This window comes from Microtus ochrogaster, chromosome 6 (genome assembly GCF_000317375.1).
Source record: "Microtus ochrogaster isolate Prairie Vole_2 chromosome 6, MicOch1.0, whole genome shotgun sequence".
Lineage (NCBI taxonomy): Eukaryota > Metazoa > Chordata > Mammalia > Rodentia > Cricetidae > Microtus > Microtus ochrogaster.
In genome coordinates this window covers 34,115,310-34,140,795 of record NC_022013.1, presented here as the reverse complement: position 1 = coordinate 34,140,795, position 25,486 = coordinate 34,115,310, and the positions used below count along the sequence as shown (strand labels likewise).

General features: G+C 35.8%; 1 protein-coding gene across 1 annotated transcript in view; it reads left to right on the top strand.

Annotated features, from left to right (window-relative positions):
* Cdc73 (cell division cycle 73) overlaps positions 1 to 25,486 on the top strand; it is a 118,413-nt gene that overhangs the window by 1,135 nt on the left and 91,792 nt on the right. Inside the window, exons 2-7 of the mRNA XM_005348461.2 lie at positions 2,978 to 3,083; positions 6,409 to 6,478; positions 12,433 to 12,495; positions 12,579 to 12,631; positions 15,924 to 16,012; positions 21,410 to 21,626. Coding sequence (XP_005348518.1) covers positions 2,978 to 3,083; positions 6,409 to 6,478; positions 12,433 to 12,495; positions 12,579 to 12,631; positions 15,924 to 16,012; positions 21,410 to 21,626 — 598 coding nt within the window. The remainder of the gene's footprint in view (positions 1 to 2,977; positions 3,084 to 6,408; positions 6,479 to 12,432; positions 12,496 to 12,578; positions 12,632 to 15,923; positions 16,013 to 21,409; positions 21,627 to 25,486) is intronic.

Here is a 25,486-nt window from a genome sequence, read left to right as displayed (position 1 = left end):
CTTGGAGAAGGTTTGAGGCAAAAAAAAAAAAAAAGAAAGATTGGGAGACTTTGGAAGTCTGCAAAATCAGTGTTCGAGATGAAGCAGGACTTTGTTGGGAAGAAAGTTACTGGTGAAATGGAGTGAACTACACTATACATACGGGCGTGAGAAATTGATCCTATATGCTTTTCGGAAAGCGCCTTAAAGAAAAATGTTTGGGAATATTGATCCATGCATGCCATGAATTTAAGTCATTCAGGAAATCAAGTTTAGTAATCCTTTGGGGCTTCTTTAACTATGTTATTGGCAATGATGCTTCACTTTGATAATTAGAAAGATGGAGTCAGAATTTTTTTTCTGATTGAATGACTCGATGAATGGTCAGTTAAAAACTAGTTGTTTAAGTGACATTCTAAGTTTACCGTGTTTTGCTCTTTCAAATAAATTACGCAGAAGTAATGATTATATTTTATTGGACTTTGATAAATGCTTTTCCTTAAAAACTCGGTATAGCTGGGCATGGGGCGCACGCCATTAATCCCAGCCCTTGGCAGGCAGGGTTGTGTGTGTGTGGGGAACCTAAATTCAAGGACAAACTGGTCTACAGAGGATTCCAGGACAACCAAGGCTGTTAAGCAGAGAAACCCTGTCTCCAAAAACCAAACCAAACACCCACCCAGCCACCCCCCAAAAAACTCCTCTCAAGGTATAATAAAGAAGTTTAATTTGAAAAATAGAAAAAAAAAAAAAGCTGAAAACTCCCGATCCTGCCTTAGGAGAAGTTGACCTAGCTTAGCTAGCAAAGATGAAACAAATGTTTCATCTATTGAAACAAATTGATGTGAAGTGTTCCTAGTTTATAGGAAGAGAACAGTTGTTTACATTTACTTCTAACCCTGGCAGTGTAGGTCTTTAATCCCAGTGCTCTGGAGGCTAGAGCAGGGGGATCTCTGCGAGTTAGAGGCTAGTTGTGTACACAGAGCAAGTTCCAGTACAGCAGAGGGTACACAGAGAAACCTTGTCTCGACCGGCCTCCCCCCTCCCAAAGTTGTTTACTTCTAGTGGTGTGGGTGGGTATTTAGAGAGGGTTTCATGAAAATGCTTTTGACATGTGTCCATTCTGCAAAGTCCCTTCCTTGAATAAATGAATGAACAGATGAGCAAGCTTTAAAGAGTGGGTAGGAATTCTACATGAAACGGTGGAATAGCCTTTCAGGGTGATGAAACTGTATACTTGAGATGAAATCTGGAAAGGACATGTTTGGACAAGCGCTTATAAACGAGTGAAAAACAAAGCTTAGAAAAAAAATTTGAACCTTTTGGCATCAAATCTTTATTTTATTTTATTTTGTTTTTCGAGACAGGATTTTCCTGTATCTTTGGAGCCTGTCCTGGAACTAGCTCTTGTAGACCAGGGTGGCTTTGAATTTATGGAGATCCGCCTGCCTCTGCCTCCCGAGTGCTGGGATTAAAGGCTTGGACAACCACCTCCTGGCTCACCATCGAATCTTTAATAGTTATGTTCCACATGTATGCATCTGAATATGTTCATATATAAAAGATTAATCACTACTCTTAATGCATTCAGTGCTTTCTGATATTTTTATAATTATTTTGTATAATAATTAACAAGTAATAGCTGATTTGATGTATCACCTTAGAGGAAGAGTGATAATAGAGGCTAGTAAAGTAGGCGTAGGAGCTGCATTCAAATGGATTCATATAGTTCAACCATCATAGCTATAGATGGAGGGGGAAGGGAGAATTGGAAAACTGTGTATCCTTAAGACTACATTGTTTAATCACGGAAAGAATTATGTCTTAAATTTGTGTCACCGGTCTGTCTTAGTTTGAGAGACGTTATAAGAATCACATCCTTGAAGTTCGCCCTGTTTACTTTGAGGATATTGTTGAGGATACTGTAGGGCAGTGTCTTTTTTAAAAGAACTGTAACGTGTTTATTTTTTAAGTGCAGCCAGCCCTAGTGATACCTTCCCCTAAGTAGTTTTTTCTGAGTGGTCCTTCCCATTGTGCAACTGCCTGGGTTTCTTCCTCTGTTAACAGAGCTCAGAACCCAATTGTTGGGGTCTGGTGCTAGCCCGGGCCATAAATTATTTCTCTACCAGACCCCAACATAAACTATCTCTCTCTGGACTGGCGTGGAGGAGACGGGAATAAAGACACGACTCACATGGTTGCATTTGGAGGGAGATTTTTAGTGGATGCTTCGTGATGTCCTGAGTTCACATCCTGAAGAATTTCTCCGTTTATTTCCCAAACAGTCTTTATACTAAAACTTAACTTAGGGGAAATACGTTAACATTCTGTCTCCTAGGTAACTAGGTGAATGGCTTTTTGTCATGTCCAGAATTACCTGTCTGCTCTGTGTGCTAGCTGTCATGTAGGCTTGAATCAGCATCTCTATCAGATATCCTCCATATTACAAAGAAAGGAGCAACAACATTCTGACCCTTTATTAGGCAGTGACAGCCTGTCTGCAGGGCTAGCTGACCACCTCAGCTGGGGCCTATGGCTTCAGAGCCTGGCTGCCACACCATATAGAAATATGGGCCTACACTAATTCTGGTCTTATTTGTGTGTAAAGTGAGGCTGAGGATGTAGCCCGGTTGGTAGAATGCTTGCCTAATAGGAGTAAGTTCCTGCATTTGATTTCCAACACCACACACAACATGCCACCCTCAGCTGTGGCGCAGATTTGAGGCCAGCTGGGATATATGAGACCTTGCCTGTTTTAAAAATAGAAAAGAAAAAGTATACATAGTAATAGAGTGTGAATTTATATGCCCTCCTGTTCCTTTCATTTTTTGTCCTTTTACTCCAACAACTCACTTAATGAGAGTTTATATTGCATGTATATTTTTGCTATGTTAAGTACATTGTTAGATAATTACTAGATATAGATAATGAATACATGTAACTAAGGTCAAATAATTGATTTGATAAATTAATAAAACTCATGCTTTAATCATTTTAGGACTGGAAAGGAAGGCCAACCCAGAGAATACTACACATTGGATTCTATCTTATTTCTACTTAATAATGTACACCTTTCTCATCCTGTTTATGTCCGACGTGCAGCTGTAAGTAGAATTCATTTTATAGTTTTATTGATTAAGCAATTATTGTTTGGTGTATATAACTTTCCCTCATGGTTTTCAAATGTGTGAAATTATTTTGGAGAGTCAAAATTAAGCTGCTATGTGATTTATTAAGTTGTTTTAGTTGGCAGTTCATTATTCCTGTAAAATCTAGGTAGTGTTTATAACAGTAGACATTTTTTGTTTGTTTGTTTGTTTGTTTTTAGAGGCAGGTTTTTTCTGTTCCTAAATTCCTGGCTGTCTTGGAACTCTGTGTGTAGACCTTGTCGGTCTCACAGAGATCTGCCTGCTTCTGCTTCTGCCTCCTGAGTACTAGGATTAAAACCTGGTTCCACCAATGCTTGGCATAGTAGTAGAAGTTTTAAAATAGGTGTTTAAAAAAATGTATAAGCAGATGGAAGAACTCTGATAATTCAGAACTATAGTTTAATTTCAAGAAAACTTTTCTTCGTATAAACATAATACAGGGCAAAGGAGAGGTAAAAGGGATGTAAATTTAGTACTCCAGTGTGAAATTCTCAATAAATAATTAAATCCAGTTTGAACAGATACTTTTAGAATTTTAAACAGTGCAGTGATTTTTTACTTTATTGGCAAATTTGTTGTTTTTCAGTTTTTATTTGCATTTTTAGTGTTTGAAAATTCTTTATTGAGAGGAAATCATTAGAAATAATTTAAAAGGCTCATTTCACAGAGATTGTTATGATGGGATTCTTCCACTGGCAAGGGACTTTTAAAAAGTGATAAAGATTGAGTTACTTGAGTTTTACATTGCAAATTGCAAAAAAGTCCAAATAAGATGGTTCCCAAATACTCCTTTTTTGGATATTGGAGGAACACAGGGGTTTCATGCAGCCCAGGCTGACCTTGTAGTTGAGGATGACCTTACATTTCTGATTCTCTTGCCTCTAAGTCAAGTGCTGGGATGAGATGTTTGTGCAATCATGCCTTGTTTATCTGGTGTTAGGCACTGAACCCAGGGCTTCATGCATAACAGACAAGTACTCTAAGGATACCTCCAGTCCTTTAGCGTTTGTTAAAAATGAGATCCTTATCAGATATCTTGGTGGAGTAGGATATAGAATTATTTTGGAGATATTGATATAATCAGATATCCACTCTAAATGTTGTCTTAAGTTTTGAGTACATACTTTACTGAGTTGTATTAATTTAAAATAGTACTTTTATGTCTTAAACACACTCCTCCTAAGCACCATCATTGTGCCTTCCATCACTGGAGCTACTACTTTTTGATATCTGATGCTACTGGTGGATCACATTATGTTGTGGGAAATTTACTTTTATAACCTTTCCTCCAAAGCAGTGATGGGTGAGGTTTTTGAATAGTAACTTGTTATTTGGACCGACTGAGAAAGGACTCACCGTTGAATGGGCTTCAGTATTCAGTAGAACCGCTTTTCTGAGCAAGAAGCATATTCAGTGTTAAATACATTTAAAAAAAAACCTTAAAATTAGTAAGTAGTAGGGAAATATTAGCAATCGACCATTACATTGTTCTTTATTAGATCTTTAAATAAAAATTGAATCAAGCAGTGGACAGTGGTGGTGTACACCTTTAATCCCAGCACTGAAGGCAAAGGCAGGTGGATCTCTGTTAGTTCAAGGACAGCCTGGTTTCTGGACAGTCAAGGCTGGACCTTTGAGAGAAACCATCTCTCAAAGAAAAGAAAAGAACCCCCCAAAACAAACAAACAAACAAACAAACAAACAAGAAACAAAACCAGCAAACAAAAAACTAAAACTAAATCAAGCAATAATTAGAATTGTTTGTTAAATAATTTAAGTACTTAGAGATATAAAGATTCTATTCTTGTAGAGTGGTTATAGTTTATAACTTACAGAGTTGTTACTGTTGACCCTTGTATTTTAAAGTCATATAAGATGAAACACTTGTTTTTCTTATCTAAAGTTCTCTAGTCAATTGCCATGTTACTTGCTCTTTGTTGCACGCAGACTCTTCCTGAGGTGCTCCTGACCCTTGGTGCCTTTTACCTTTTAGTGTCAGCAGGTCATATCATTGTGAGGTAATTGGCTAGTGATACTAAGGGTTCTTAATACTTCATTGTTGTTTATAGTAGTTGACAGAGATTTTAATCTGTGTAATCCCTTGGCAACCAGTTTTTCTTTCACTCTGTTGCTTACATTAGAAAAATGATGAGGAAAAATGTGGTAATGGCAAAATTCATTGGCCCAAAGATGACTTGATGCCTAAAGTGTACATTTTATGTGTTTTAATCATTTTTTAAAAAGTTTTGATATTTTTAATTATGTGTCTCTGTATATGTCTTAAGTACACATGAGTACATGTACCAGATAAGGCCAGAGGAATCTAGCCTTATCCTGAACTGGAGCTACAGGTGGTTATGAGCCACCTGACGTGAGTGCTGGGAATCAAACTCTGGTCTTCTGGAAGAGCAGAGAGTACTCTAGTTGCTGAGCCATCTCTCTAGCCCCAGTTTAAATCAGTTTTAAAAATGATGACTGTAGGTAGGTTAAAGGAAAATTACTCATTTTTCTAAAATCAATAACAGATTTTCAGATAGGATTTTTCACATCTTTTTTCTTCGTTATCTGAATTTATATACCCAAGAATAAAAAGAAATATATAGTTTCTTTTTATTGCAGCTTCTTAGATGGCTCTAATGTGATAAACTACTACAATTAATGTTTTTTTTTCTCATATACTTGTTATTAAAATTTATATTTAGTGGTTTATGTAGTTCATTTGGAAGAGTTTCAGTTGAGTAGTTTGAAGAGGTTTGATCTGTGGGGAAGAAAGCACTAAGTATAAAGTGAGTCAACATTGGGACTGAAAAGATAGTGGCCCTCTATGTGCATGACATCCTGAGTGAAATTAGAAAATAAGTAACAGCTGGGCGGTGGTGGCGCATGCTATTAATCCCAGCACTTTTGAAGCAGAGGCAGGGGGATCTCTGAGTTCTAGGCCAGCCTTGTTATAAGACAGCCAAGGCTATACAACGAAACCCTGTTTCAAAAACAAGTAAAGGTTTAGAGAGCCTGAGATTGATACTAGAAAAAAGATAAAGTTATTATTTGCTTTCAACCAAGTGTCTTGAATTTATCTTTCTGAAATTCTCAAAGTCTAATTACTGAAAATTAACATTTGAGAAATTTTCAAGATTTTTAGATAGAAAGCTTTTTTTCTAAAAAAAAAATACCTGTGACTTTAAATACATGTATGTTAGATAAATTCAGAGATTACATGATATTTATCAAGTTTTATAGTTGCTGCCATTCAATATCTAATTTAAAATTTTGGCTTTAGACTGAAAATATTCCTGTGGTTAGAAGACCTGACCGAAAAGATCTACTTGGATATCTCAATGGGGAAGCATGTGAGTAGTTTTAAAATTGCTCCCACGTTTAAACATTGTGTTTTTGTTTTTTTTTAATCTTCCCTATAAATAAGCCATAGAGGGAAGTTTGTATTTCCACTGAGTGCCTTACCTGAAGTTGGTCTGTATGCTTCTCCATGTAGTTGCATGAGGGTTCTGTTCATACCGTTGAAGACTTTTGTCTGTCAGTTATTATTTCTGTCTTGCTTTACTGTTTTTTTGTTTCTTCTGAGTATACATATGAGTATATATGTAGAAATATTTATTCTTTAAAAATTATTTTTGATTCATATTTCTTTCTCTCTCTCTCTCTCTCTCTCTCTCTCTCTCTCTCTCTCTCTCTCTCTCTCTCTCTTCTTTTTTTGGAGACAGGGTTTCTCTGTATATAGCCCTGGCTATCTTGGAGCTCACTGTTTAGACCAGGCTGACCTTGAACTCAGAAAGATCCACCTGTCTCTGTTGCCCAAGTGCTGGAATTAAAGGTGTGTGCCACCACCACATGGCTGATTCCAGATTTCTGTTTCATAAAAAGAATTGTCATAATATCGCCACTTCCTTTTTACATGCTCAAAGTTCCTCCTGCTTAGCTTTCATCCTCACCATCCCATTAAAGTCAGAGACACTGGTAGTTGCCACATTCCTTTTACCCCCTTTAACTGTGAATATTTGATAGTGTTGAAGAGTGCTTCTTTGAAGTCCTTCACTTGACACTGGGTACTGTAGACTTCGATATTCTTTCTATTCATTATTTACCTTTCAGAATATTTTGTCCATTCTGTGCCTAATATTAGTTGTCTTAGGTTTTCTATTGTTCTGATAAAACACCATGACTAAAATCACTTTGGGAAGGAAAGCATTTATTTTTGTCCTACAGCATGTGGTCCATGATTCAGGGAAGTCAAGGCAGGAACTGATACAGAGGCCCTAAAAGAGTGCTGCTAACTGACTTGTTCCTCATTGCTTGCTCAGCCTGCTTTCTTATGGCCCACAGGACCCTTGTGGGGCCCAAGATTGGTATCAACCTCAGTGACTTGGGCCCCCCATCAGTCATCAATGAAGAAAATGCACCAGTTTTTTTCTACAAATAATCTTACAGAGGCATTTTCTCATTGAGGTTTCATCTTTCCAAATGACTTGTGCCAAGTTGACAAAAAACTAGCCAGGAAGTTTTCTATGGCTTGATGTTTCTTTTTCTCTTGTAACCATAGAATCTCTAGGTGACGTCTTCTAAGTTTTATGCTGTAATTGTTATGTAAATGTTATGTAAATACACATTGCTGAATTCCAAATATAGTTGGCCTTTGAACAACATGGGTTTGATAAGTGCAGGTCCACTAATGTGTAGTAAGGATTTTTTTTTTAAGATTTGTGACTGTTTTGAAAAACATAAGCCATCACAAAAAATATGAAAAAGGTATATTTTTATGTTATATACTAACTTAAAAATAATTTAAAAATACAGTGACAAAGATGTGTAATAAATGTGTAAATTATCTTTATTCATTTATAATTCAAAAATCGTTTATACACAAAACTTACTTAGGCACATGATATTTCTATACCATATTGATACCATTCACTGTTGCGAGAAATGTAAACAAACATAAGATGCAGTATTAAGTATAAAATAAAAGGGTAGTATGTTATAGCTTTATAGTCCTCTCCTCTGTCAGTTGTAATAAACTCAGTCAGCACAAGTATCTGCTTAATCTTTTTTTTTTATAATTTTTTTAAAATTTCATTTATTATGTATACAGAGCTCTGCCTGCAGGCCAGAAGAGGGCATCAAATCTCATTACCGATGGTTGTGAGCCACCATGTGGTTGCTGGGGATTGAACTCAGGACCTTTGGAAGAGCAGCCAGAGCTAGCTCTTAACCACTGGGCCATTTCTCCAGCCCCTCCTGCTATGTAATCTTGTAATGTGATTACTTCTTCAGAATACTGTATATTATTGTAAGAAGTGATTTCTTGCAGTTGTTAGATATTTTTTCATCATATATCATGTGTGCAGCACACTAAAATAAGGGTTGCTGCCTGTTATTGTTAAGTAGCTTCTGGTAAAAATCAGTTTATTAATTTTTTTTTTTTTTTGTTTTTGTTTTTTCGAGACAGGGTTTCTCTGTGGCTTTGGAGCCTGTCCTGGAACTAGCTTTGTAGACCAGGCTGGTCTCGAACTCACAGAGATCCGCCTGCCTCTGCCTCCCGAGTGCTGGGATTAAAGGCATGCGCCACCATTGCCCGGCAGTTTATTAATTTTTTGAGCAGTCAGATTTATACATGAACTTTCAACTTGATGAGAGAATCAGTGCACCAACCTTCATGTTTATGAGTCAATTGCATATAACTCCACAGACTCTGCTTCATATTTATACATTTACTGCTGTCATCTTCCTTTAAATGTTTAACAGGCTTCTGAATGTCCAAATAGTGTGCCTAATTTACTCCTTCCCACACAAAACAAAACAGTGAATCTGTTCTCATCTTAGAAAGGAGTGATGGTACCTTATTTAACTTCATACTGTGACTTAGGCCTTAAACACTGGTGAAATGATTTTCTGACATATACAGCATTTGTACATCCTCTTCTCTGCCTTGAAAACCGCGAGTTTTCCCACTCTATTCCAACCCTATCCTACTTCTCTTCTTCATCTAAAACCTCCTCATATGTTCTCTTTATCTGCTACAGTTTATTCTGTAACAAGATTTGTTTTTGAAAATGTACATTTATTTAATTGTGCCAATTATCTGCTCAAGGCCATTTGTGGGTTCCATCACACTTAGGATAAAGCTCATACTTCTTACTGTGTGGACTCTTTGATCATGTTTCTGTCTAAATCTCTATGGCTTTATCTTCTATCTTTCGACAAAGGAGTCAGTGTATGGATCTTTCAGTTGGTTTAGTTAACCTTAAAGCCTCTGCCTTTACAATTCTGTCTTCAATTTTCTGTATTGTTATTGGGCTCTTATTTTCCCTCCATGCCCAAATATTCTTCCAAGTATTGTCAGTGAAGACATCTCTGACCATTCTAAAATACGGAGTAACATCCACCCTCATATCTGTCTATATGTGATCAAATCATATTTATTTTCCAAACAAATACCATATTTTTATCTGAAATTTTATTTGTTGTTTACTTGGATACTGTTTATTAGAGACTGAACCTTAAAGGATAAATTGTCCAGTTGTCTTATTTTATTACTCATTAAAGTTTGGAACAGTGTTATATAGTAATTGAAAGAATGAATAATTTTTTATTCTAATATACATAAATTAGTATTATAGAAAAAATAGATCTCACCTTTAATAGCAGTTATGTTACACATTCTGCCCCATGTTTCTAAGCTGTAGTGTTGGTGTGTGTAGAGAATGTTGTGCTTAATAGGAAGATCCCCAGGACTGTTTTCTTGTGCTATTCTGAAAATGTCTGACTTATTCTTTACATTCTTTTTTCAAATTGTAGTGTGTGGGGTGTGTGTGCCACAGTTTGTATGTGGAGGTCAGAGACTACCTTGGAGTCAGTACTCTTCTACCTTCCTGTAGCTTCCCAGAATCAAACTCAGGTTGCTAGGTTTGTGTGGCAAGTACTTCACCTGTTCCCATCACGCTTATTCTTGAGTCGTGGTCTGCAGGGCATAGTACAGAATGCAGTCTTGTTACTTTCATACAAGGTAAGCAAGGAATGAGAAGGAAGCCATTCCTGTAAAGGCAGTTGAGATGGAAAGATAACAAAAAAGCTTTTTATTTTTGTCTGTTTTGAATCAAAGAACATTTAATTATTTGGAGCATGAGAATCATGGTATACATGTTATAAAGTACACCTTTTTTTTCTTCTTAGGCTCACTATAATTGCCTCGTAAAAAACGTATTGAAGAGAGTGTAGGATTCTTCAGTTTTACTAAGTGTCTCAGATGCACCTGGCAAATGCATTCATTTTGGGAGAGTCTCAATGAGTTTATCAATTCACATAATTTCTTTTGTTTTCTATAGGATAAATTTAGTTTTCAAATATACTGTTTTATTAATTTGTAATCATGTTCAATGGAAAAGTTGAACAGCAGTTAAAATAATGTTATAATTAATAGCTTAAAGACATTAACTGTTGAGCAGTAGAGCTACATAAATAATTTTAAATTTTATTTGGTAAAATTGAGTATCTTAACAATTTGAGGGAAAGCAATGAGAAGAGACTAATGATTCTAGAGTGTAGAACTCAAAGACCTAGTGATTTAAAAACTGAGAATGAGTAGATACATTAATAAAACAACTTTTGTATGTTAGATAAGAAATACTAATGTGAAACTGGTCTTACAGTATGATGGTAGTGCATCTGACTCCAGAAATACACATAGCAATTTAACATTGTAGTAAGACATGCCAGAGCAATGGAAGAAGGTGGGATTATCAGTTAATAATGAAAAAAGTTCTGTATCATAAAAAATAGCCAGGTAGTGGTGGATGGGGAACATGCTTAATTCCAGCACTCGGGAGGCAGAGATAGGTGGATCTTGGTGAATTCTAGGCCAACCTCATCTACAGAACTAGTTCCAGGACAGCCAGGGTTACACAAAGAAACCCTGTCTTCAAAACAAAACAAAACATCAATACAAAAAAAGCCCCAAAACAAACGAAAACAAAAAAGAAGAAAAAACAAAAGGCCTTGATATACTGGGAAAATGTTTCCACTACTATAGAGTCAGTCAGTTATGATAATTAACACATGAATTGTGACCTTGGAAATAGACACACAAAAGACCAATAGCTTGAGTACTGATAATCAACATATAATTAGCAGAAAAGGTGATAAACCACTTGCAGATTTGATTTGTTTATTATAAATTACAAATTTAAAGACTACAAAGATAAGATTTTGAATTTTGCTGTTTATCAGTGAACTCTGATGAGGCTGTTAGCATTGTTGGTTGTGTTACTAAGCTGTTACAGTTCATTGCAAATGAAATAGAAAACCTACATTTGGAACTATCCTAGAGCTATATTTAAAATGTAAAAAGTCACATACATGTGAAGTTTCTTTATACTATTTTTTGTAATAACAGAAGATCCAGAATTGAACTGTCGACTCATGGGGGAACCAGTCAAATGAATTATAATTATTCCATACAATAGGATACCCATAGAAAAAGAAAAAGGAGTCGGGGATTAGCCTATGTACTGGTATGGAAGGGGTGTCTTTTGTAAATGAGAAACAAGTTTTAGAATATTCTGTGTATTATGCTGCCTTTGTGCACAAAGGTACAAATAAATATATTTTATGTTTCTTGGATTTTTAGAAGAATATACAAGACAGCTAGGGGAGTAGGAATGAACTTTTTGATCCATTCAAAAATAAAATAATTTGGGGGGCTGGAGAGATGGCTCAGCGGTTAAGAGCACTGACTCTTCTTCCAGAGTTCCTGAGTTCAATTTCCAGCAACCACATGGTGGCTCACAACCATCTGTAATGAGATCTGGTGCCCTCTTCTAGGTTGCAGGTACACATGCAAGCAGAACACTGTATATGTAATAAACAAACAAACAAATAAATCTTAAAAAAAAATAATTTGAAGGATAGTTGGAAGTATCCTACCAATTGTGAAAAACTAAAATTTGCATAATTAACGTGATAGTGTATTTGTGTATATTTAAGTATCTGGGGAATACATATTCTTTAAATGTGTGTTACAGAGGAGTGTAATCTGAACTGATCAGTTAGCATCTCACTAATTTGTAAGCTAAATTATTAAAAATTATTTGTCTTTCACAGATTTTTAAATACAGAGTTATCTTATTAAGTAAATGCTTGTATAGAGATGCTTTTTGAAACCATTTTACCTAGGGAAATCCTTCTATGAGTATAAGAAATAAAACAAAGCTTGAACATTTCCCCTGGAATAATATCTGAAATATATGCCCAATATTGATCTGCTTATATGATTTTTCTTTTCTGTTTTCAGCAACATCAGCCAGCATCGATAGGAGTGCACCCCTGGAAATAGGCCTTCAGCGGTCCACTCAAGGTACATTGTGTCATTTCTTTATCTTCAACTTAAAAAACCCCTTTCATAAAGTGCACACTTACTTGCTCCTTTTTTTCTTATAGTCAAAAGAGCTGCAGATGAAGTTTTAGCAGAAGCAAAGAAACCACGAATTGAGGTAACAAACTCTTATTTTTAAAGTAATTTTATTTGTACTGAAACTGGAATTGTGTAGAAATAAGAATTCTTCATAGGCTGGGCAGTGGTGGCAAATGCCTTTAATCCCAGCACTTGGGAGGTGGAGGCAGAAGGATCCCTGAGTTCAAGACCAACCTGGTCTACAAAGTTAAGTTCTAGGACAGCCAGGGTTACACAGAGAAATCCTGTCTTGAAAAACAAAAACAAACAAACATTCTTCATAGTAATTTGGGTAGCCTTTTTTCCCCCTGAAAAGTAGATCAATAGGTAGCTTGCATTATTATTGTATTAAGTTCTGTGGGGAATATGCCATTTTCTTTTCTTTCCTATTCTTTGCCTTATTTGATGAAAACAGTGTCCTAGATCTATAGTAAGAAACTATTACCTGATCATGTTAAAGGTCATGTGCTAAATAGTTTAGGTTTTCAGGGCCCTGCAGTCTTAATTTCTGCACCTCCATCTTGTTGTGCCTCGTAATTCTATCTCTGTTATTGTAGTGGGGAAGAATTTCTGAATCATACATAAATTGATAGATGTGGCTGTTCTAATATAACTACTTTTTAGGGAATAAAAGCTACTAGAATTACTTAGGTTTGTAGAACCAAAATTAGAACCAAGGTAGTCTGGCTGCTAAGCCATGGTGCTGTCTGTGAATTTTGTGACAGTTGAACTGAAAGTTTCCCCTTTTCCTTTTGTATGAAAGAAGACTGGCCACTATTAAAACAGTGACTGCATTTGGAAATATGAAAACATCAGAATGTAATTATTTAAAAAAAAATTAACACCCAAGGAAGCTAAATGCCAAAGCTACCAGTAACTTGTAACATTCTCTTTTCTCTGTCTGTCATATATATAAAGTTACAACATAAACATTTGTATTAGTTGTTACTTCAAGAAATTGAATTCTCTAAGATACTATGGGAGGAAAAAGAAAAGGACTTCTGATTTGATTAAAATTTTGGTTATATTTTTTAAAGTCACTAGTTTCTTGAGGACCTTGACCATCATAGATTATAACTTCCTTACCAATGGAAAAAATTAAGTACATTTGCTAAAATATCTTTGCTGATGTGTCTTTTTTCTTGACATTTTTACACGGTATAAAACTAACAGGGCATGAATTGGAGCCCAATATTTTTTCTTTTGGTGTTTTAACTATGCTAATGTATTGTGTATAGTTTCATATGGTCTTATTCTTTGACCTACTCCTTGTTTTTTTTATTTGTTGAATATAAACTTTGACCTAGATAGCTGTCACTTCATTGGATTTTTTTCTTAATCATCCACATATCTTTCAAACTAAATTTCACATGGCTTTCTAATAGAAGTTATAAATCATATTTTCCAGGTTTACCTCAAGCTCATAGTTGTAGCCATTATTGTCTTTAAACGCTTGATGTTTCTGCCTAATCATCCTAACTTCTGGGATTATAGGTTTGAACTACACACCCTTGCCAGATAAGATTTTGAAATAGTCTATTGAGAACTTAGTAGGGAGATTTTAATGTGCCGAGGAACTTACCTTTCAAAAGCTATTCAAGTTTTCTTCTGGTGTTTTGACTTGTATTTGGTAGATTTTGGGACCTGTGGCACCAGATTAAAAAAAATTGGTATCCAAAGTGAAACATTTAACTTTGATAATGACTTCCTTTAAATGGTAGATTTTTTTTTTTTCCCATTAAGAATGGATCTGTAGGGGCTGGAGAGGTGGTTCAACAGTTAAGAGCAAGTGCAGAAGACCTAGGTTCAGTCTTAGCACCCACTAGTGATTCATAACCATCCATAACTTATGTATATATATGTTAGCGTAAGTCACAAACAATGCCACAGCAGTTTGGAATTATGATTAATAGGGTATTATTTATTTAAAGGGGAAAAAACTTACAGATCACCGTCAGCCCTCTGTACAACCAGGAAGGGAGTCTAGTCGCCAGCCGAGCAGGAAGTGAAGAGAGCGAGAGAAGGAAGTGGCCGCTTTTTTAAAGGGAGAGAGACCACGCCCCAATGGGCTGGTATCTCAGCGGCTATAGGCTGGAGGAGCGGAAGGACCTCCCACAACATATATAACTGCAGGCAGCAGGCATGCATGTAGTGTACATACATATATGCAGATAAAACACTCAGTACTGCCAGGCAGTGGTGGTGCACACCTTTATTCCCAGTACTCAGGAGGCAGATGCAGGTGGATCTCTGTGAGTTCGAGTCCAGCCTTGTCTACAAGAGCTAGTTCCAGGACAGGCACCAAAACTACACAGAAAAACCCTCTCTTGAAAAATCAAGCAAACAAACAAAACAAAACCAAACCAAGACCAACCAGCCAGCCAAACAAAAACAAAAACAGCACACACTCAGTACATGTAAATAAATCTAAAAACTTTTTTGGGAGAGAACATAGAAATAGATGTCTGGGCATCATATTGTTTTTAGTTTTTGATGATGCAAAAGCAATACATAAACGTTTAGGAGACATTAGTTTCCTTTCAGTAAAATATTCAGTAAAATGTGAGATATCCAACACTTTATAATAAAACAAGCTTTGTGTTATTTGGAGGCTAGTATATGTTCAAGTAAGCAGCACTAAGCTATGATATTTAGTAGGTAGATGTGTTGAACACATTTTTGGCTTATTGTGTTTAAAATTTGCTGTGGTATCTTAATTTGGATTACTGTTGCTGTGATGAAACACTGTAACCAAAAAGTAGTTGGGAACAGATTTATTTGGCTTTCGCTTCTATATCTATAGTTTATCACTTGAGGGAAATTAGGACAGGAACTCAAACAGGGCAGTAACCTGGAGGCAGAAGATGATGTTACTTACTGGTTTGCTCAGCCTGCTTTGTTATAGAACCCAGGACCATCAGCCCCGGAATGACCCCACCCACAATGGGCTGGACACTCTCACATCAATCACTAATTAAGAAAATGCTCTATAGGCTTGTCTACTACCCAAACTTATGGAAGCATTTTCTCAATTGGGGTTCCAGATGATGCAAGCCTGTTTCAAGTTGACATAAAATTAGCCAGCACACATGGTTTATTAGATCATAGCCCTATGTTCCTTGTAAGTTGAAGAACCTCAGAAATCAGTTCCAGACTTAAATGATTCAAAATACATTATTGTCTTTGTGAAAATAAAGGCCTTAAAGTTGATTTAAGTCCAACATTGCATGGAACTATTCTGTGGTAATCTTGGTAAGAAGTTATGTTTAGTGATTTTTTTTCCATATAAAGTTAAATAAAATTTAATGTTACTAACCAGTGATTATTTTTAGGATGAAGAGTGTGTGCGTCTTGATAAAGAGAGATTGGCAGCTCGTTTGGAAGGCCATAAAGAAGGAATTGTACAGACTGAACAGATTAGGTAAGGGTTTCTTAAGTAGATAATACAGATTTTTCGTAAAGGTATGTGGGAAAATAGAATGTTTAGATGTTACAATTTGCATTTGCTTCTTTTATTCATTGTATGCCCCTGTTCACTAAGTTTAGAAGAATGCAGTTGTTCCTTTGGAATGTATTGGAATTGGTCTAGGATCTCTCCACAGATATTAATACCCATAGGTGCTCAAGTCCCTCGAGTAAAATGGCATGGTATTTGTTTATTACCTAGATACTCTAGATCACTTACTGTGTTAGACTTTCCACTAGTATATCAAACATGAGAACAGTCATAGAAGAGAATATTTATTTTGGCTCACTTTCAATTTAGAGTTCTACGGTTCTAATTTTGGACCCATGTGCAGAAAGGCAGAACATCATTGTATAGAATGGAGTATGTAGTAGAAAACATTGTTATAGCACACAGGAGAAAAGTTGGGGGTGGGAAGCAGAGAATAGTGTGTGTATGGAAACTAGAAGGACCAGGGAAACAATAGTTCCAAGAATTTAACCCCAGTGAACCACTTTTTTGCTAAATCCAACCTCTTATAATTTTTAGAAACTCCCCAAATAGCATCAACAGTTGGGGACTAGGCCTTTAACACACCACCTAGTCCAATACTAATATATCTGTGACTCCCAAAGACTTATGTTTGTCTCATAATGCAAAATGTATTTAGTGCATTTTGGATAGTCCCTGAAATCTTAACAGTTCCAACCTTATTCAGAGCAATCAACTTAAAGTCTCCTGAAGTAGAAATCTCTTAGCTGTGAGTCTATAAATTTTAGTAGTGCCAGGAGGTGGTGGCACATTCCTTTAACTCTGGCACTCCAGAGGCAGAGGCAGGCAGATCTCTCTGAGTACAAGGCCAGCTTGATCTACAGAGTGAGTTCCAGGACAGTCAAGACCATACAGAGTTTCTAGAAAAAACAAAAACAGTCCTTTGGGACTAGAGAGATGGCTTAGTGGTTCAAAGTACTGGCTGTTCTTCCAGAGGTTCTGAGTTCAGTTTCCATCAAACACATGGCTTAAACCCTCTATAGTGGAATCTCATGTTGTCTTCTGGCATAAAACCATACATGAAGACAGAGCACTCATATACATAAATTAAATAAATTTTTATTTAAAAAAATTTAGTAACAAGTTCCATACTTTTAGCATACAACAATGCAGAATAAATTATTCTTACTACAAATGGAGACATGGAACATAGAGAGGAATGGGACTAAAGCAAGCCTGCAATCTAGAGGGCAAATGTTAAATCCTGTAGATTCATGTCCATCATCAGTGGCATATGATGTGGTAATATGATATGTGTGTGCCAGTGGGCTTGGGTAGCCCCATCCCTATGGCCTGACTTGTTAGAGTCCACATGAGCTCTATGGTTACTGTGGCAGATTTTCCATGCCTGAATTTTGCAATATCCATGCTGAGCTGCCTTGACATTTCTGCCTTTTTATTTACTACTTTAAAATTTAACCCCACTCAGAGTCTGGGAGCATGGACAAAATATGACAAATTCTGTGCAATAGTAAAATGGTTTCTGTAAAAGTCCTAATAGAGGTCTTACTCATGTGAAACCACGTAATTAGCTAGTCTCAGTCTTAGGGCATTCTGGATTTCTGAGGTCCCACAAGAATTAAGCTCTACCTATGTAGCATTCTAGGACTTATCTAGCCCATCTCTCCAAACTTAATAAATTCTTCCTACAAACCAGTTCTGAAAGCTCCTGAATGGAACAATCAAGGGATCACAGCAGTCTGAACAGACTATCCTGTCAATTTTCTCTGTTAGACTGTTAGAGGAAGATCTCTTTTGTCTTACAGTGTCAGAGGTTGCAGTTGAAGGTTACATAACTCAGTTGCTTCTTGGTTTATGTGTCTGTAGCATCTGGGGAGAAAGGATCAGTGTCACTTCACAGATGAGCACTGACCAATCCACATAGCTGTTTTTTGTTTTTCTTTCTCTTGATCCTCTAGGGTAACCTCTTTCCTAACTCACAGTTTGACTATGGAATTGTGACATTCAAACTCTCAAGGAATTTCTAGTTATCAGCCAGACTGCCTTGTATAATCTTCACCATAGGCATGACTTCTTTCCTGGGAACTGTACATTGAACAGAGATAAATTACAGTAATTATTCTCACTCACTCTAGAGACAGTACTGTTTTAAGTAGACTTCCTAAATATCTCATGGATATTTTTCATTTTGGCTGAACCAGCCTTGAATTACCAGCTTAAACTTACCTACAGGATGGTGGTTGTTTCCAGGTTTAGATAGTTTCTTTGTTAATTCCATGTGCTGGCATTCTACTGCAATACCTCTGTTCAGCTCTTTTCTTAAATATTCTGTACCCAGCAACCACATGGTGGCTCACAACCGTCTGTACTGAGATCTGGTGCCCTCCTCTGGCGTGCGGGCATACATCGAGGCAGAATGTTGTATACATAATAAATAAATAAATCTTAAAAAAAATATTCTGTACCATGTAAACACTTTGGTCTTGTTTAAATTTTCCCTGAGTTCTTCTTAGGACCTACTTTGAAAATTTTCAAGGCAGTAAGCCAGGGAAGTTAGAGGAGTGACTTCATTTGTCATTTGTCATTTGTCAGAGAATCACTGTCATTCATTGTGTACCTAATATCCAGTAAGCCCTTATTTTGTGAAGTTTAGCTAATCATTTCTGGTTGTTGAGCTGTTCTAATCACTGGCACTTCATCTTCTTGGCTAGAAGTAGAAATCTGCTCCTTGAAAGTCCAGTGTCGGCTTAAGAGTCATCCAGATTGCTCACTGGTAAAGACCATGCTGCCAAGCTCAACCAGTGACCTGAGTTTGGTACCCAATTTATCCTCTGATTTTCTTTTTTTTCTTTTTAAAGATTTATTTATTTATTTATTTATTTATTTATTTATTTATTTATTTATTTAGTATCCTGCCTGTAGGCCAGAAGAGGGCACCAGATTTCATTATAGCTGGTTGTGAGCTGCCATGTGGTTGCTGGAATTGAACTCAGGACCTCTGGAAGAGCAGTCAGTCCTCTTAACCTCTGAGCCATCTCTCCAGCCCTTGTCCTCTGATTTTTAACACATTGTGCTGCATGTGTGTGCACACACAAAAACATGTAATAAAAACAGTTTGAATTTATCTAAAAACGTGCTTATAGGCTTTACTTTTACAGCTAGAAATCAATGCAAAATAGAAGGAGAGAAAGGTAGAAAGTAAATTATCTTCGATAACTCATTCATTTATGGTACCTTTTTACGTTACAAATCAAGTGAAAAGACAGGACTTCTGTGAACTGTACTAAACTATCTTTTGTAGATAGACTGCAGAAAGCTCCCCAAACAAACACATTATCATTTTTTTTTTTAAATCACAGTATTTAATCTACACCCATGTTTTTCACTGTATACCAATTAAGATTTGAGCAGGAAAGCAGAGTGCAGGAGGGACTGTGTTTAGAATTTCTTTGGAAATGTTTGTGCCTATTACAATGACACTGGAGCCACATTTCCTCCAAATTGATGAGTCAGTACATAAGAATTGAGTTGGGATGTCATTTTTCTTTAATGTTTTGTACCGTCCGTGTCTGGACACTGTGTTGACAGTTTCAAATTACTAGTTTTTCCTCTTGTCACCCTTTGTTAGTGATTATTATAGTTTTAGCTGTTGCCGCAAGGCCTTGACACTTGTCCTGTGCTGGTAGAGTTCCAGTGACACACTGGATTGCTGGCCTATGTTCTGTTTTTTAAGGCTTTTGTTAAATGTATGGTTTCATGTATGCTAGGTAAAGACTATACCACTGTACCAGTCCTCAACCACTGTTGAATTATTTTTCTTGTTTTATATTATAAAAAACAAAAACACATCTTCAACTCATACCTTAAAGAGTGGTTTCCACATGTGGTCTCATAAAGGGATGTTCCCTTTTTGGGAGACCAAAATTTTAAATAATTGTTTCCATTGAATTTTCCTTTTTCCTTTTTTTTTTTTTTGTACGTTGTAAGTACTACTAAAATACATGTATTTCATTCTTTAGACAAGGATTTTTGTCATTCCTATTAGAGAATTGCTATGAAGATTGTTATATTTAAACCAACATATTTTTGAAAACTGACAATTCCTGGATTACTGAATTTTTTTCTTTGAAATTTTAGATTGGTTTATTTTCTTTTTTTGGGTGTTTAAATATTTTGCCTATGTGTATGTCTGTGTACCATGTCCCTGGTGCTCACAGAGGTTAGAAGAAGCCATGGTGATTTACTGGAACCTGAGTTATAGATGGTTTTGAGCCACCATGTGGTCTTAGGAACTGAACCCTGGTCCTCTGCAACAGCAACCTCTGAGCCATCTCTCTAACCCATGGAATACAGATTTATTGTCCCTGAATCTCAAAGAGAAACACACCAGGAAATTGAAAGCCCTAAGAAATTTTCTTATTTTCATTGCATACTACAGTTTTTATTTATGTCATTGTTGGTGAATAAAGTTTTTTAAATAAAAAGACTGCTTTTTGCCTATTTGAGAGTCAAGTAAATTGAAGACAGAAATTGTCCACAGTACATTTATTTCAGTATGTCTTTTTTTTAATTTTAAAGTTTTTTTTTAATAATGAAGCTTTAATTAAATTAGGTATAGTTTTGTCTACCAGAAATTGAAAGGACTATTGTGGCATCTACAGTCTCTTTGGGCTCTGATGTTAGTCGTATATGTAGCCTGTAGTTTTACAAACTGGAAATACATTTCATGGAAAAACCCAAGCTTTAGCCTTTTTACAGAATGACATTTTCGCCCCATCACAAGATGCTTGTTTATAGTTTTCATATGTAGAGAGGTACATGTATAGATAACACTGGTAAAGCCTCAGGAATACAAGCAAAAGCACCCGAATTAGTTCTGCTCTTCTGTGGGAGATTTAAAAAAAAAGCAGGGAATTTTATTATTAGTTTTAAATTTAAAGAGGTTAATTCGACACTAGGTGGTTTAGTGGTTAAGAGCACTGGCCATTCTTACAGAGGATCCTGATTTGGTTTCAGCACCCACATAGTGGCCTATAACTGCCTGTAGCCTCAGTTTCAGGAAATTTGAAGCCCTCTTGACTTTCTTGGGTACCAGGCACAGAAACAACACATACACCTACATGTAGGTAAAGCAGTCATACTCATAAAATAAATTACCAACTTGCTTTTAGAGTATTATCTTTATGAACTATTGCCTGTAAACTTCTGTGTGACTATAAAATATTAAGGTTTATAGAAAAGCATATTGTCACTTGCAGTGGTGTTTTTTTTTTCTCTTAAATCGTCATTTTAAGTGCAACAGTATAAATGTTGTACAGAAGGAATCTTTGCTGTGAAATTTTAAAAATAAATTACTTTTAGGTCTTTGTCTGAAGCCATGTCAGTGGAAAAAATTGCTGCAATCAAAGCCAAAATTATGGCTAAGAAAAGATCTACTATCAAGACTGATCTAGATGATGATATAACTGCCCTTAAACAGAGGAGTTTTGTGGATGCTGAGGTAGATGTGACCAGAGATATTGTCAGCAGAGAGAGAGTGTGGAGAACAAGAACAACTATCTTACAAAGCACAGGAAAGGTAATTAAATATTTTACTCATTCTTTGGAGTATTGTAGGATTGTTTAAAATTTACTAATAGGTTTCAAGTTTTATTTTTTTATGTTCATAAATTAATAAATTAGCTAAGGACTAATTCTTTTCAACTTCTGCTCAGAGCAAATGTATGCTCTGTAAGTTTTGAAAGATAAGAATTTGAATGAGAGTTTGATAGTCTGAGGATCATACAAACCCATGTGAAGGGAGAAAGAGAGAATTGACTGCACAGTTTTCCTCTAACCTCCATGCACACACACACCCCCCATACACATTAATAAAAGAAATTAAAAAAATTAATGCTAGACGCTCTAGTATGTCAATTAATCTCTTGGAAAAGATACATCAGTCTGTGTACATATTTTCCTCTGCGTTGTGGGCTTTCCTCTAAGTTTCCTTTGTCATTGATTCTCTATTGCTGCACAAACAAAGGTGGTTTGGTAGAACATTTGAAGAAGTGTGTGAGATTGTTGTGAAACTGAGCTTTACATTGAAAGAGACTTTATGTTTAGAGATCCTCTTGGCTTTCTTGAGGTAGGGTCTTTCTTGTGACTTAGGCCTGCGTTTGCCTACAAAGTACTGTGAGTACAGGTATGTGCCACCTGCCCTGACTGGTTTTAATTGTAGAATAATATTGAAACTTTAGCTTTTCATTTGCTGTCCCGTTTTGGTAGAAATAAAATAACTAGAAAGAGTGTAAGGAAAATAATAATTTCTATTTATTTTATTCTATTTACTTTGACTTATCTTACATTTTAAGAAGCATTTTCCATGGGCCAGACAGATGACTCATCTGGTAAAGGCCTTCATTGTGCAAGCCTGGCAACCCGGGTTGAATCTCCAAAAGCCATGTAAAGGTGAAAGGAAAAACCAGTGCCTCAAAGTTGTCCTCTGGCCTCCACACATGGTGTGGCATGTATGTTCCCACATTCATATTATGCATGTGTGTGTGCACAACAATAATAATAAGTAAAATTAATTTAATTTAGAAAAAAAGCCGTTTTTCCAGGTCCAATGAGATAGTTCTGGAGTGACGGTGCTACCCACAGTCCTGGTAAGCTGGGTTTGATCCCTAGACTCCTTGGAGAGATGAAGGAGAAAACTGAGTCCACAGTGTTCTTCTCTGACTTCTGCACTTGCACTGTGGTGCATGTGTCCACATCGACGTATTTAGTAATGAAAAAAGATCATTCTAGAGCTTGGAATTCTAAAGCAATGTGAGGTTATAATCATTCTTTATTTTCTGTTATTTGCAGTTAAATGATAGCATTCTCATTTTCATTGTTTCACATGACTAATATTTGATTAATACTGTGACTTTTTAGTTCTTTTTGTTTTGTTTTGAGACAGTTAACTGTGTAACCTTGGCTGTCCAGACACTCACTATGTAGACCAGGCTGTCTTTGAATTCACAGGGATCCACCAGCCTTTGCCTTATCTGAATTATGATTAAAGATTAAAGGTATGTGCCACTATGCCTGGCTTTTTTTTTTTTTAGTTCATTTTAACTTGGCAGTCTTTAACTTATAGTTTTCTTCTGTGTGAAACATTAAAATTTTAAATTGTTGAGATGAATTCTTTTCTACCAACTCTAGGTGGCAGGATTGTATCAGTTTAAAAGTGTTGTAATTTAATGTCGGTACCACTGTGATTTTTTTTTTAAAACAAATCATTTAACAACTGTTTAGAAGGTAGGTTTGCTTTTATGAATATTATCTTTAAAAATTTTTATTTTTGAATATTATCATTTTTAAAGATCAAAATCAAACATTTTGATTGCTGATTTCTAGGTATATATACTGTGTTCATGTGCTAAAGTCTTTAGATGTTAAAGACACTTAGAGCAGCATAGACTTTGCATTTGCTCAGTGTGCATGTGTGGACACATTTGTCACAGTGCACATGTGGAGGTCAGAAGACACCACTTGAGAGTCAGTTTTTTCCTTTCACTGTGTGGGTTCCTGGAATTGAACTCAGGTTGCCAAGTGTGACAACACCAGCTTAGTGTAGACGTCAGATGATGTTCATTATTACCTATGATCAGACTCTTATTTTCTGATTTTTAAGGGGCAAGAAAGTTAAGTTTTCATCCTCTTTATATAGTTACTACACCCTTGTTAAAGCAACCTGATTTTGTAGTATCATTAAATTATATTAAATGTCTTACTCTGTTTTTTGCTGCTGTAACAGAATATCACAGATTAACTTGTAACAAACAAATTTCTGTGCCATTCAATTATTATGACTTATTCTGTTTTGTGCTGCTGTAACAGAGTATCACAGACTGAGTCATTTATAATGAATAGACATTTCTGTGGTTCACCATTCTAGAGGCTGGAAAGTCCAAGATCAAGGAACTGCATCTGATGAGGGCTTTCTTACTGCATCAAAAATGACGGAAGGTATCACCTGGGTGAGAGAGAGGGAACGAAAAAGAGGGCTGAAAATAATTATTATTTTATCAGAAACTGACTCGTAAAATCACTGAGCCACTCATTTAGTCTCCACTTAAATCTATTTTGAAAGTCACTTCTTAAAAATTCTACTTTTCAGTACTACTGTATTGAAAATAAAGTTTCTAACACATAGATTTTGGGGGATGTTTTCAGATCAAAGTAATTTATTATTGAATCTTATATATAATATAATTGTATAAATATATTTGTACAAAGATAATCTCACCTGTAATTCCTGCACACAAAACTTCCTGGTGCTATTTTGATTGATTCTTTCAGAGTTATGTCTTTCATTCAATTTATCACTTTAAAAGTGATCTGATTTTCATGTTTTCACAGTAGAACTGAGGTTTTGTTTGCACTTGGCACTGTGCTGACGTTTGCAGTGATGGTACAGAAGTCATGGTTGCTAAAAACTGCTGGTACTTGACTTGAGTCACCCAACATTACTAGCAAATCATGGCGTTCTTCACTTATCAGTTTTAACCTTAGCTTAAGTGTGACACTTTAATATATTTAATGAAGTTTGAATGTGTAAAGCAGTCCTGCACATTAAAAAAGCTGTGGTTGCTTTTATGAGCAGCATTTCTGTTATGGCTTGGGTTACTAACTAAAGCACATTTTAAAAAAGAAAACCATCACATTTTTATTTGAATGACAATGCTATTCAGACTTAGGTATTTTATAGACATACTCTTGAAAGAGTTTGTCAAGAAAAGCAACAAATAGTATTTGTTGCCAGTGGTAAGATGTGAACTTTCCTGAGAAATTCAAAATTTTGTAGAATTTCTTTCTGCTATGAGTTTTCCAGCTTTCTAATCTTTGACTGTTTTGATAAGACTTATTAAAATTATGATTTAATGAAAATGTCATCAGCAAATACATATTTTAAAATGTTGAATAATACAATATATTAGTGTTTGGAAGATATATATATATAATTACGTAACTCAGTGATAGATATTTTCCAGAGAACCAATGCATGAATGAAAGAAATCCATTTAAAGTACAAAGTAGATTACACTTTATACTTTATATACTTTAAAAAGTATATTTAATGCTGGGCGGTGGTGGCACATGCCTTTAATCCAGGACTTGGGAGGCAGAGGCAGGCGGATCTCTGTGAGTTTGAGGCCAGCCTGGTCTACAAGAGCTAGTTCCAGGACCGGCTCCAAAGCTACAGAGAAATCTTGTTTCAAAAAGCCAAAGAAGAAACTATTGAGGATTCTTAAACACCTTTAAACTAAAGTTACAATTTATCACACTAAAGATTAAAACTGACAAATTTTTCAAGTAGGAATTAATTCCTTTAAAAAAAAAATAAGAATAGCAAGATTCTATGCAAACATAATACATTTTATGAAAATTCTTTTCCAAAATCTACCCAAA